Source organism: Daucus carota, chromosome 3, assembly GCF_001625215.2.
Source record: "Daucus carota subsp. sativus chromosome 3, DH1 v3.0, whole genome shotgun sequence".
NCBI classification, from domain to species: domain Eukaryota; kingdom Viridiplantae; phylum Streptophyta; class Magnoliopsida; order Apiales; family Apiaceae; genus Daucus; species Daucus carota.
The window spans coordinates 54,469,988-54,483,852 of record NC_030383.2 but is presented as its reverse complement, the minus strand read 5'-3'; the positions used below and the strand labels follow the sequence as shown (position 1 = coordinate 54,483,852).

The window sequence follows — 13,865 nt, the reverse complement described above, 5'->3', positions numbered from 1 at the left end:
AAATATGGAGAACATTCTAGAATGATGACGTTACGTCTCGCAACTTCCACTCCCCTGTACTATAAAAACCATCCTCCCCCACTCCTCTCCTCATCACAAAAATCATAATCACCAAATTCTCATAAACACACAACAAATCAAATCGTCTTTTGATCTATTATAAAGCAGCGAAGATGTCGATGATTCCAAGCTTGTTCGGGCGCAGATCATCAAACGCATTCGACCCATTCTCTCTAGACGGGTGGGATCAATTGCAGGGCTTTCCCTTCAACAACTTCAGCTTCGGGCAGCTCTCTGATCAGTTTCGTTCAAGGGAGGCTTCTTTCGCCAACGCAACCATTGACTGGAAGGAGACTCCCGAGGCTCACGTGTTTAAAGCAGATGTGCCTGGCCTTAAGAAGGAAGAGGTCAAGGTGGAAGTGGAAGATGATCGTGTTCTTCAGATCAGCGGAGAGAGGACTCGTGAGCAGGAGGACAAGGGTGACACGTGGCACCGCGTGGAGAGGAGCAGCGGCAAGTTCTTGAGGAGGTTCAGGCTTCCGGAGAATGCCAAGCTGGATCAGGTCAAGGCCGGGATGGAGAATGGGGTTCTGACTGTGACTGTGCCTAAGGAGGTGGTTAAGAAGCCTGATGTCAAGTCCATTCAGATTTCTGGTTGATTTTCTTCCAAATTGTCTGAAATTTAGAGAGTCTGTGTTTTCTTATTAGTGTCCTTTCTATTGCTCTTGCGTGTTTGTTGAGTCTTGATTATGTCAAATGTTGCTATGGTGAATGAATTGTACTAGTATTATGAATCAATTCAAGATTATGGCTTCTTAAATTCATTTGTTTCTGATGAAAGTTGAACTGACTACAACTATCTGTTGATTCCACATCGATAGACTTGAAATCATCTCTGTGGCTAACAGAATTGTTAATTTTGTCTTATCATCTGCAATTGTGTTTATAAATGAAGCTGCCTACGATCACCATAAAATCTCTAATTTGTTGAAGATAAGCAAGTTGCCAGAAAGGTCACAACAATGAAGTGAAGTGAAGGTCAGTACAATTAATATTTAGATAAAATAAAAAAAAAATCTGAGTATTAGTATTTATAAGTATCTCTCATAGACATTAAAACAACATATTAAAACGGATGAAATTTTCATTTGGAATGGATTGCTTCTTTTGGTTTAGGTCTTTAGGAGCCCATTATGGGCGTGCATTTCTTCGCCTCTTCTGTAGCTTTACCAAATGAAATTTTATAGGATGAACAAGGAATTTATTAATAATCAGTAAGCTATGCTCCTGATGAATTAGATTCGTTCATGCAGGTTTATTTGATTAAATAATTCTATTTTTTCTATTTAATCTCTTTACTGTAATAGTATTCAACTAAATTTGTTACTATAGTATAAAAGAATGATTCGTTTACCAAATATAAAGATATAATTCATATTGTCTAGGGAATTTAGCAAAATACTATTTTTAATATTTTATTACAAATATACGATTACCTTCATGTCATTGCAAATACACGATATCTTTTAGAAAAATATTTAACACTTACATTTCTACGTATTAGGCAAACGAATCAAAAGCTAGAGAATGGGGATTTCTTAAGTTAGTCGTAGCAAAGTCTATCTCATGTATCTATTTTCTCTTCTATCATTATCGTGGCGGAGGAGCACTCGACGATGGTGGTCGGGTTGATTTCACTATCCTCTCTCTTTCCCCTCTCTTTTTCTCCATCTCTCTTGCTTAATTGAGCAGAGCATCTGTGTTTAATTTATAAATTAAAAATAAATTTAAATTTTATAAATTAAAAAAAATATTTTCCAAAAATTTATAAGTCAGGTTATAAAAAAATATATCATTTTTAAAGAATAAATTATATTAATTAAATAAATATTAACATCATTCTTTTTCTCTTAATTTATCTTTCTAAATTTCAATCCAATTTTCGGGTATGATCATAAAATTTCTCCCATCACCTGTATAGTCATGAAAAATAATAAAATTACACAATCATCAAACTAATTTTATGAGCCTAAAGAACTTAAAAAAACGAATGTCTTTTTCAATTACACTGAAAAATTGAAGTTAAGCAGTGCCAAAAATAATGGTGGTCACCCGAAGAATTAGATAGGCTTGTGTACATTCCAGAACATTCCAGAATCGTGACGATAACTCTCGCAACGTCCACTCCCCACACTCCGCTGTACTATAAAAATCATCCTCCCCCCTCTTTTCCTCACCATTATCATCAGCAAATTCACACACACACACACACAACAAATCAATTCGTGTTTTGATCTATTATATAAAGCAGCGAGAATGTCGATGATTCCCAGCTTCTTCGGGCGCAGATCATCCAACGTATTCGACCCATTCTCTCTGGACGTTTGGGACCCACTCCATGGCTTTCCCTTCAACAGCTCCAGCTTCGGGCCGCTCTCGGATCAGCTCCGTTCAGGGGAGGCTTCTTTCGCCAACGCAACCATAGACTGGAAGGAGACTCCCGAGGCTCACGTGTTCAAAGCTGATGTGCCTGGCCTTAAGAAGGAAGAGGTCAAGGTGGAAGTGGAAGATGATCGTGTCCTTCAGATCAGCGGAGAGAGGACTCGTGAGCAGGAGGACAAGGGCGACACTTGGCACCGTGTCGAGAGGAGCAGTGGCAAGTTCCTGAGGAGGTTCAGGCTTCCGGAGAATGCAAAGGTGGATCAGGTCAAGGCTGGGATGGAGAATGGGGTTCTGACTGTGACCGTGCCTAAGGAGCAGGTTGTTAAGAAGCATGATGTCAAGTCCATCCAGATTTCTGGTTGATTTTGTTCCAAAATGTCTGAAAATTAGAGAGTCTATGTTTTTTGTTATTAGTGTCCTTTGTAATTGGTCTTGAGTGTTGAGTCTTTGTGCTAAGTCAATTCAGATTTCTGGTTGATTTTGGTCCAAAATGTCTGACAAATAGAGAGTCTGTGTTTTCTTATCACTATCCTTTGTATTGCTCTTGAGTATTGAGTCTTTGTGTTAAGTCTTGGTTGTGTTGAAATGTTGCTATGGTGAATAAAATGTGCTAGTATTATGAATCAATCAAGATTATTGCCTCTTAAAATCCCTTGTTTCTGGTGAATGTTGAACTCATTACAGTCATCTGGTGAGTCTCTTAATTAGTATTCAATTCATTCCTGTAGTGGACAGAATTATTAATCTTTAGATCTCTTCTACAATTTTTTTCATAGTTGAAGGCTTGAAGCTCTCTAAGATCACCATAAAATTGGTAATGCTGGGAAGATGAGCAAGTTACCAGGATGGTCACATTAATGAGTTTAAACGCTTGAATTTAAACAGGTTCCTCTGAAATTGAAAGATTTTAACTGATGTTTGACTTTCTAACACGTATATTGAGGTGTAAAAAAACAATATATACACTCAATAAAAAATTTCAATTCTTATATCAAATAAAAGTTTAGACTCTAAATTTTTATTTGATATAATTTTTATAAAAAATAATCATGTTTAGATGTAATTTTTTTAACATCTTAAAATACGTGTAAAAAAGTCAAAAGCAGTTAAAATGGGACGGAGGGAGTATTACTTTATCGTACCTTCACTGACGTGAGTCATAAATAGCATCCCCGACATTCTTTCGATCAGCAACAAAAAATGCATTTGATCCATTCTCTTTTCGACATGTGGGATTCTTTCCAGGGTTTTTTGTTCGACAAATCCAATTTTCATCAGGAATTCAAACAATTCCATTCTGGGAGGCTTCATTTGCCAAAGCCCCAAAACAATGATGCACTGAAAGAAGACACCGCAGGCATGCCAGGGCTGAAAAAAGAGCAAGTGGAGGACTGAAGGTGGGAGTGGAGGACAATCATGTGCTCAAAACAATCGGAGATGGGAAACACTTGGCGCCACGTTGAGAGGAGCAGCCGAAGATTCATGAGGAGGTATAGGCTTCCCGGGAATTTAAAGTTACATGAGGTGAAGGCTGCGATGGAGAACGGCTTTCTTAACTGTGCCTGCGCCCATGGAAGGTGTGAAGAAGCCTGATGTCAAATCTGTTACGATTAATCAGTGCATTTGTTTAGTTTGTTTTCTGTTTGTACCCATCAGTCTATGATTCCATGTGTCATCTACTAGACTATTACCAAATCATTTACTGCTTGTTTTTAGTTTGATCAGACTGTCTTCTGAGTTGTAATGAGTATCTAGCTGCATTAATTATTTGAATAAAAGGATTCAAATATGAAAAAGAATAAAATATAGTGACAAATTATATTTATATAAATGATCAGAAACAGTACAGAATGGATGCTTAGGTAATAATATCATACATTTATAATGATGCCTCATGCATTGTCATTTTATTCTGTAGTACTGAGTTCAGCTTATCATAAATTAATTACTCTCTTGTTTACAAACAAATTGTCTGATATCAGTTATCAGCTGATGAGACTCCGGCAACTCAGTGAAGTAGAAAAAACAGTGAATGGCGCTTGGATATTCAACCAAATCAACTTCAATTCCTGCATTCCTGAGCCAATTAAAGTACCGCCTTTGCCAATCTTGCAAAGTATCCAAGCCACCGACAAACACAATTGTTGGCGGAAAATCAAGTCTTGATAAATCCGCAGCTTGAGGGCCAGTGACATTGACTGCCTTGTGGTCTCTGTTACATTCCTTCCCTGCAGGTAACCATGATCTCCAGAATTGATCTAACAGCTCCAAAGACACCACATTCGGCCTAATTATTCTCTCGTCTGACACTGTCCGCTCTTCCCCACCAAAGAATGGTTGAATAGCTACCAGTCCTTTAACCTTTAGTTTTGAAGTACAATATACCACAGAGCCATTAACAGTTATGAACATAGATTCGTAAGTGTACTAGATAATTAAACAGCAGAAGCATATCAAAACAATGTAAATACCTTAATTAACACTAAGCAAGACTCACAGACTGATTTGGCCACATGGTGTGCTATATTTCCACCTGCACTATCTCCAGCAAGGAAGCACCTAGCCAGGTCTGCATTTTCTGGCAAAATCTGCTTTTTCGCGTCTATAAACTTAAGTACATCAAATCCATCAATATGTTGAGCACGGTACTTGTGTTCAGGTGCAAGTCGATAATTAACTGACACAACAATAGCCAAAACTCCAGCTGCTAAACGGCGGCACACATCATCATAAAACTTTATATGAGGACTACAAAGAACGAATCCACCGCCATGGAAGTAAATTATTACTGGAAGAGACGCGGTGGTGGTTGTTGGCACGTAAACACGGAACCAAAGGTCACGAGAGGAATCGACAGTAACATCATAAGTCAAGACACCATTTATGGGTTCAGGGTTTGATGAAGTGAGTAAGGGTTTGCATAAGAAGTTCCAGAGGCGTCTACGCATAGAGTCATGATTTTTGTAACAAACGTTTATTAAGGAGTTGAGCAAGGCAATAGTGACGCGAGGTTTTATAGGAAGTGATGGTGCTTTTTCATCGATGGAGCTGACCGGAGTTTCCATATGATCTGACTGCAGGCGCGCAGATTAAGTTATCAGCTCCAGTGTACAAGATCTATAAAATGCGGAATGTCGTATGCTAAGTGGAAAGTGTCACTTCAGAATGATAGTACGATAATAAGAGAGATGACAATTTGTACTTATGTGTGTGTAGTTTTCCGAAAGTTTGTAAAACTTGTTATGTATTTTAACTTTGGGATAATAATAGATTGTGAAATGAAAAGATGACCTGGTGAAGTTTATCCACAGAGGTGAACCTAGGCCTGCACAACTTAAAAACTCTTCAAAATTCAACTAATTTGGCGCTGAGAAGAATTTTATCCAATCCTCCGACAGACACAATTGTTGACGGAAATTCCAACGTGATAAGTCCCCAGCTTCAGGCCCAGTGATTTTTACTGCCTTGTGGTTCCTGTTACATGCGCGCCCGGCTGGTAACAATGACCTCCAGAATCGATCTAGCCGCTCCAGAGGCACCAAGGTCGGCCTTTTACCTACAGTTTGGAAATACTATATGGCCCAGAGTGATTAACATGGATGCATCAATACACACGTCAATAACCAATATGGCAAGACAAAGTGCTATAAATAACCGTGGATAGGGAAAACTCCCTTCCGCGGAAAATAACCGTGGATAAAGAGTTTTCCCTTCCGCGGATAGATTAAAAACCCAAGATTGGATCTGAGCCCTTGAATCTAACGGCCCCCGTACAGTGTGTTAGATAACCCTTATCTAACACGCGGTTGCTAAGGAACAGGACCCAACATGTAATAGATAAGGGTATGAAAGTAAAACATAGTGCACAATGATGTTAAGCAGATAACCAAAGGCATTACAGGACAAATATACATGATAATGGTGAATAATTATCATTCTGTTCTGCTACTTCGACCAACTAGAGTATGAGAATAGAGTACTAAAGATGCACTAATAAATGAGAGACGTAAGCCTGAGCCTTGTTCAGACCGGATTCTCTAACTGAGATCAGGAGCCATCGTTTTTTACAAACATTTGGGCCATTCCCTCGTAATTAATTCGAAAGTCTTGGTTCTTAAGGCCAGGCCAAGAAACTGGATTTTTCTTGTTTGTATTTTTCAAAAATTGTATTTTTCTCAACTTTTCGGTGTTGGACCCGACCAGACTTGTACCAACAATATTATAAGGTCCTGTAAGACTCAGGTTAAAAGGGAAAAACTGTATAAGGTCTTTATCAGATTCAGGCAAAAATCAGACGAATTCTTGAACCAGAATTAAAAGGTTCACTAAGATGTTAAGTAAGGCGATGGTGATGCGGGTCTTTAAAGGAAGTGATGGTTCTTTTTTATCGGAGCTGGTTAGAATTTTCATCTGACTGCAGGCATGCAATTTAAGCATCAGCTCATGGGTCCTAGATTCATAAAATGCGTATATGTTGTCTTTAAGTGGTTACTTCTGAATTTATAATATGACAAGAAAGCTTAGGTGAATGCAATTGAAACAAAATGTTATTGAACAAAATGAAAATTTGTACTATGTAGCTAGTTGTCAAATGTGAAACATGCTAGCTTATAATGCGGATAACATGAGTCTGTCAAATGAAAAGATGGTCAGTTGAATTTTATCCACAGAAGTGAGCTCTCCTAAACATCTATTCATCTTTATTATTACAGGAGAAGTTATACATGTCAACACTGATCAAAATCTGTGGGCAAATCAATTAATTTTTCGAGTTGTGAATTATTAGTTTCCATCTGACTGCAGGCCTGCAGCTTAAGTATCAGCTCAGGGGTACAAGATTTATAAAATGCGTATATGTTGTATATAAGTGGTTACTTTTGAATTGATAGGACGACAAGAAAGCTTCAAGTTCAGAATGCAACTCAAATTAAATGTTAATGAACAAAATGAAAATTTGTACTACGTTGTTTTGTATGTAGTTGTAACAATGTTCTATATATGTAAAACATGCTTACCTTGTATTGCGGATAACATAAGTTTGTCAAATGTAAAGATGGTCCGTTCAAGTTTATCCACAGAAGCTCTCCTGCACATATCTATGAACATCTTTTTGTCAAAAATCTAAATAAATTTATTTGCTTCCCAACCTGGACGGAACAACAAAATAAAATTTATTATGGCGATTTTTTTCAATGAAAAACATCTTTGTACGTCATTAGGACAATATATACCATGATCCTCTTTCTGGACTAAATTTGCTCCTCAACCTTATTGTTAAACCAGCATTCTTTATCAAAATGCCTGAACTTGCTCGTTTCTCAACCTTATTGTTAAGCCAGCATTCTTTAGCAAAATTCCCGGACTTTCAATAATTGTAACATTTAATTGATTCTCTGCCTCTTCCAGAGTTGATCTGCCATCTTTGTCATGGCTATTTCCTCTTCCGTGCCAATTATGTTGGGTTTTTTTGACCTTTTTCATCAAATTCTGTTGTTTCCATGCCTGGGGCCTCTACTGCAAATAAATTTATGATTATCACGATCGCGTCCCTTGCCATGATTTTCTGGCATAAATAGTGCTTTATCTTCTTTCATTGTGGCCTTTGCTTGTAGTTCTTCTGCAAGAGGCTCCAGCTCCTTCATTTTTTTTCGCTGTTTATGTGCCTCAAGATCAAGACCCAGCAAGTCCATCAACAGTCATTTTTTCCAGGTTTTTGGACTCCTCAATTGCGCACATGATATTTTTAAATTTTCATGCTAGAGAACTCAATATCTTACCTTGCCTCAAATGAATTTTCTCCGTTGTATCTGAAGGTAATTTGCCACAGTTTGCATACGATTATATATTCAGACACTTGTTCCGAATCCTTCATTTATATTGCTTCAAGTTCACCTCGAAGTGTTTGCAACCGAACATGCTTAACACGGTTAACACATTTAAAAACTTTCTCTAAATTTTCCTATGCCTCCTTGACAGCAACTCGTCTACTACTTGAAACATTTTGCACTCCTTTGACAATTTCTAAAATCGACAGCATTGCCATTTTTAACAATGGGTGACCAAATTGTTTTATTTATAACAAGGAAAAAAAGACATTATCGGTACTTAAGTAGTATATTTATACTAAAGCCTCTAGCATAATCTCGTAATTTTACTCTTTTCAGCTTTCATGAAATTACTTGATCTCTTGTTGATGAACAAATTTGCTGATATCAGTGAATAGCTGATGAGACTGCGGCAAATCAGGGAAAAGAAAAAAACAATGAATGGAGTTCCGGTATTCAACCAAATCAACTTGAATTCCACCATTCTTGAGCCAATTGTAGTACCGTCTTTGCCAATCCTGCAAGATATCCAAATCTCCCACAAACACAATTGTTGCAGGGAAATCCAATGTTGATAAGTCCACAGCTTCAGGACCGGTGACATTAATCGCCTTGTGATCCTTGTTATGTCCGTCCCCTGCTGGCAACCAAGACCTCCAGAATTGATCTAACCGCTCCAAAGGCACAAGAGAGGGGCCTGTTATTCTCTTTTCTGATTCTGTCCGCTCTTCCCCGCCAAAAAATGGTTGAATAGCAATAACTCCTTTTACCTTCGGTTAGGAAAAACAATATGGCACGAAGCTATATCATTATATATAGATGCATTTTGCACAATAAGGTTGGTTGAAATGAAATTGAGAGCGAATGGAATGAGAAATATATTTTTATATATATAAGGACAATGTTTATAAATAATTTGTATTCCTTCCTTTTTTACGCCCAGCTCTCGAGTTATAAAAAGGAGGAAAGCAAGTGAAGAGAAAGTGAAATTATATAACTTTCATTTTTATTTGTGCTCCCGAATTTTTTAAATGGACGAAAGCAAATGAAAATTGATGCAATTATAACATACTTTCACTTTACATTCACTTGTTTTCTCTTCTGAAAACCTCAGTAGCTTGACAGTTTAAGTGCCCCTTCGGACTTGAATAAAAACATATTAGCAGGCCATTTTTTCTCATGACTGTTATTATTCTTCGGGATAATTTTCTTTTTCTCATAAGTTTTTGTTATAACTTTACCAGTAAAATGTAAAGTGATGGTCGAATTTTGTCTTTTTGCACTTTTAGTGCTAGCATTTCAGATTCACAAATGTTGGCAAGATGTTACTTTTATGTTTAAACAAATGGTTAAGGATCTCTTTTTAGAGAAAAGGATTATCCTTTTTTCTCAAAATAATGCTATTAATCACTTTTTAATAAATTAAAATAATATATAGACACTATTATAAATTTAAAATTCCGACACCAAAATGAAAATATTAAAAAAATTCAGCTATTAAATTATATATATATTTTACTCTAATTTATTATTTTATTCTCCTCTGATTCTATCCTCACTAACTATACACGCAACCTAGGATGTCGTACAGTAACAGAACTGAACAAGAGAAAATAAACAAAGCTAACTATACACACAACCTAGGATGTCGTACAGTAACAGAACTGAACAAGAGAAAATAAACAAAGCTATTCGTTGACTTAGATCCTGCGTGGGAGACATTATTGTATCTTATGCGTCAGACCTTGCCTTCTGGTATTTCTTAGGCCAGAAGACGTCCCTGATTTGAATTTTTGGGGCTTTGCATGAATTTAAGTTACCCTTTTTTTTCAGACTTTTATTAGTGTAGAAAGGAAAATATGACATAAATTTGGATCTCGAGTTGTGCTAGATAATTTTTTAGACAAATAGAAGGTCTTGCAAGTGTTTCAGAAAACAACTAACTATATGCATATGTAAATAATGAACGTACCTCAATTTTCCCTGAATATGACTCGCAGACTATTTTTGCGACATGGTGGGCTATATTTCCACCTGCACTATCTCCCGCAAGAAAGCACCTAGCCAGATCTGCATTTTCCGGCAATATCTCTTTTTCCCCATCAATAAACTTAAGCACATCGAATCCATCAACATGTTGAGCAGGGTACTTGTGTTCGGGTGCAAGTCGATAATTAACCGAAACAACAATAGCCTGAACCTCAGCTGCAAAACGGCGGCACACAACATCATAAAACTTTATATGTGGACTACAAATTACGAATCCACCGCCATGGAAGTAAATGATCACCGGAAGAGAAGCTTTCGTGTCCGTTGGCACGTAAACACGGAACCAAAGGTCACGAGAGGGATCGACAGTAACGTCATAGGTGAAGACACCATTTATGGGCTTAGGGTTTGATGAAGTGAGTAAGGGTTTGCATAAGAAGTTCCAGAGGCTTCTATGGATCGTGTCATGATTTTTGTAGCAAAGGTTTATCAAGAAGTTTAGTAAGGCGATGTTGATACGGGATTTTATGGGAAATGACGGTGGTTTTGCGGCGGAGGTGAGTGGGATTTCCATCTGACTTCAGGCCTGCAACGAATGTGTATACATTGAACATACAAAAAGTCTGATTTTATAGTACATCGTACCTCTCCAGATCCATTTAGAATTGCGGAAATATAAAATTTTACACATGCTTTGACTCGCTTTGTTTTTCATGACGTAAAATTGTTACACATCTTTTATCGAGAAGGATGGGTGGTAATTTCGAATAACGAGTCAGTATTTGTGTCAGCAATCGGGTCGATTTCGGATCAAGTTAAAATTATTTAAAATTGAATAAAATTAAAAATTAAAGTTATTAAAAATGAAATTCTGACTTCGTGTCAATCGGATGATTTTCAAGTCATTTTTAGATTTTGTGTCGATAAATCGGGTTACGTATCGAATCAGCTTTCAAGTCGTGATATTGCCATCCTAGAGTAGGCCTAGGCTTCTATTTTTGACTTGCTACTTAATTTTGTCTCATCTAGATTTCATTAATACTAGTATGTCATATGTTTGAATTCAGGTAAATTATTCAGCCGATTAATCTCAATCTTTTCGTACTTTGACCATAATCTATCGTGTTCAATAATATAATCACGAGATTATACGAACAAAATGTAATTTAAAATTTAACTATTCTTGTGCTATTAACTGTTCCGATAAGTATTATAATTTTTGTTTGAATTTTGTATGTGATATTCCTATAATTTAACATTTTCAATAATGGAAGTATTGTATGAAATTTAAAAAATAAATACTAAATCAAAAATAAGAAATGACACAATTTGTAAAAGTCAAAAGTAAAAAAGAATCATTGAAATTTCTCGATCGAGAAAAAGAAAGATATGACTATATCAAGAATTCCCTTACTATAATGTTATAGTATTTTTTTTAGTAGATATGTGGATTTTTACATATTTTCTTATAGTTTTTGTTTATGATATATGTTTTATTAATTTTAACAAAAAATTTAAAGGGTCAAAGATTCTCTTTATTGATGTTTTAATGTTTTTATAACAAGAAGTCTGAGCATGATTCTATAAGCCGGTGGTGGGTTTATCTTCATTTGTCACGGAACACTCAATCGGGTTCGACTCTGACTCACCCAAAAATTATCAGAACAGATATAAGAAATCAAGGATGCATTGTAAAAAAATAAAAAAGTCTTCAAATATATTATCAAAATCGGCGCACATGTTCCTACTCTTTTCTGAAAAACCGAAACATATTAAAAGGCAGACAAATTAGGAAATAACACCTCATCTCATGGAAATTCTCTGATCTGAATTCTTTATAAATATATAGGTGAAAAAAATCCTTCATATGATACATATATAAGATCTCATCTCTCATGTTAACACCTGGATCATCTCGATCCAGACAATGTATCATCTCCACCTAAACGTATGTTTACAACGTAGATAGGTTGGCACGTATCTGGCTTCTTTAAAAAAAGGTGCCACGTTTTTACTAATAGACGAACAATAAAAAGATCGCCAAACTAAGCTAAACTAGCTAGGATCACTATTCGTAATCTTGATTTGAACCTTCTTTCTGTGTTTAGTTGGCCGTTAAAAATATTTGATTCTTTCACAAAATGAACCATCAACCTCAAACTCTTCAAATAATGTGATATCCACATCGCATTGCACAATTAGTTCGGATTCGGAATTAATAAAACTTTGTTTGAAGTTATTTTAGATAGGAGCTTATGTACGAATAATTAGCGAAGAAAAGACCGTGGAACCACACAAAAACAAAACAAAATCAATGATTAAAATATAAGAAGCAGCTACCACAATATAAAATGCTTCTTTTTTAAAATATTATTGTTGAGTTTCACCTTTTATGTGATGTTTTTCATGTAGTAACTGCTGTTACATTTCAAGATGTGGGAACTAAAGTTTGACGCAAAGGAAAACACTGTTTACAATAGCAGCATAAAACTATACTCTTCCGCTTCCACTCTAATAACACGGAAATTAAAAAAATATGTAATTTAGTAAAAAAATTAAGAAAAATTGATGAAATGGTGAGAGCAATTAATACTTAATACTTAATGTAAAAGATGGGTGTAATATATAAAATAGTGCAGCTGAAGAAACAGACAGTACTGTGGCCAGAGCCCAGAAACCAGCCCTAACTGTGCTACCAATAGGTTATAAGTTATAACCTAGCTACTACCCATTTTTTCACGAGTCCAAATTTTGTTTATATTTTCCACCATAAAAAATGTTTTCTGACTTTAGTGATGGAAAATAAGAAAACTGGGCCAGTATTGACTATTAATCAAAAGAAAGAATGAAAAAACACCTGGCCTGTATATATTTGCTTAATAAATCAAATCATGGTCGATAACACTAAAATATATATTTGCTCACTCTTGTCCATTTTCTTTTATACATACGTGGGACGTCGTCTTTAACAAATTAAAGTTAGAATATTTAATACTATTATATAATTGTTTTTATCAACGGCACCTCTCAAATTTTTCAATTCTGCGTGTGATAATCATGTATATTTGATTTTTCACATATAATACTCCCTCATTTATATGAAATATAATAAGATTTAAGATCATAGAACGAATTTTATATTTGAAATCTTTGTAAAGAAATATATGAAATAGACTCTTAAATCATGTAAGTCATAGTCAAAATAAGTAAGATATATATAAAAGATCAAAGTTCACTATAAAGTTTGAATACATCTCACTCATTTAAGTCCTTTAACATGATGTAAAAGGTCTATTTCATATTTATATATTTCCTAAAGATTTTAAATATACAATTTGTTTTACGATCTTAAATCAAATCTATTATATTTTATATTATATAAGAGTATTATATGTAGAAAATTAGATGTATAATATATATTATCACGGATAGAAGTCAAAAATGTGATTATACCAATTATAAAAGCCAATTGTATAACAGTATCACGAAGAACATCCCAAAAATTATATAAAATAATATGAAAAATGAGTAATAGTTGATAAATGTAGAAAAGTAGATGAAAGTAGTGAATGAAAATGAGATTTATATAAAAATTAATTATTATTTTCT

At 35.4% G+C, this 13,865-nt stretch overlaps 4 protein-coding genes across 5 annotated transcripts; 2 read left to right on the top strand and 2 right to left on the bottom strand.

Annotated features, from left to right (window-relative positions):
- The first annotated feature begins 83 nt into the window (after positions 1 to 83).
- On the top strand, positions 84 to 872 carry LOC108215460 (18.2 kDa class I heat shock protein). Its single transcript, XM_017387969.2, has one exon. The coding sequence runs from the start codon at positions 174 to 176 to the stop codon at positions 657 to 659; it is 486 nt and encodes a 161-aa protein (XP_017243458.1). The 5' UTR covers positions 84 to 173; the 3' UTR covers positions 660 to 872.
- Positions 873 to 2,158: 1,286 nt separating this feature from the next.
- On the top strand, positions 2,159 to 3,069 carry LOC108211516 (17.3 kDa class I heat shock protein). Its single transcript, XM_017383140.2, has one exon. It carries the CDS (start codon positions 2,317 to 2,319, stop codon positions 2,803 to 2,805), a length of 489 nt encoding a protein of 162 aa, XP_017238629.1. The 5' UTR covers positions 2,159 to 2,316; the 3' UTR covers positions 2,806 to 3,069.
- A 1,208-nt stretch (positions 3,070 to 4,277) lies between these two features.
- On the bottom strand, positions 4,278 to 8,312 carry LOC108211646 (probable carboxylesterase 18). 2 transcript variants are annotated; one of them, XM_064089450.1, is made up of 3 exons: positions 5,734 to 8,312; positions 4,914 to 5,516; positions 4,278 to 4,803 (listed from the first exon to the last, which is right to left on the bottom strand). In XM_064089450.1, the coding sequence occupies exons 2-3, from the start codon at positions 5,505 to 5,507 to the stop codon at positions 4,384 to 4,386; spliced, it is 1,014 nt and encodes a 337-aa protein (XP_063945520.1). In that variant the 5' UTR covers positions 5,508 to 5,516; positions 5,734 to 8,312; the 3' UTR covers positions 4,278 to 4,383. The 2 variants fall into 2 exon arrangements, with proteins under 2 accessions (XP_063945520.1, XP_063945521.1); XM_064089451.1 differs by having other exon boundaries at positions 4,914 to 8,312.
- Positions 8,313 to 8,452: 140 nt separating this feature from the next.
- Positions 8,453 to 10,865, bottom strand: LOC108211647 (probable carboxylesterase 18). The gene is made up of 2 exons (XM_017383301.2): positions 10,240 to 10,865; positions 8,453 to 9,037 (listed from the first exon to the last, which is right to left on the bottom strand). Exons 1-2 carry the CDS (start codon positions 10,828 to 10,830, stop codon positions 8,618 to 8,620), a joined length of 1,011 nt encoding a protein of 336 aa, XP_017238790.1. The 5' UTR covers positions 10,831 to 10,865; the 3' UTR covers positions 8,453 to 8,617.
- Between the last annotated feature and the right edge of the window lie 3,000 nt (positions 10,866 to 13,865).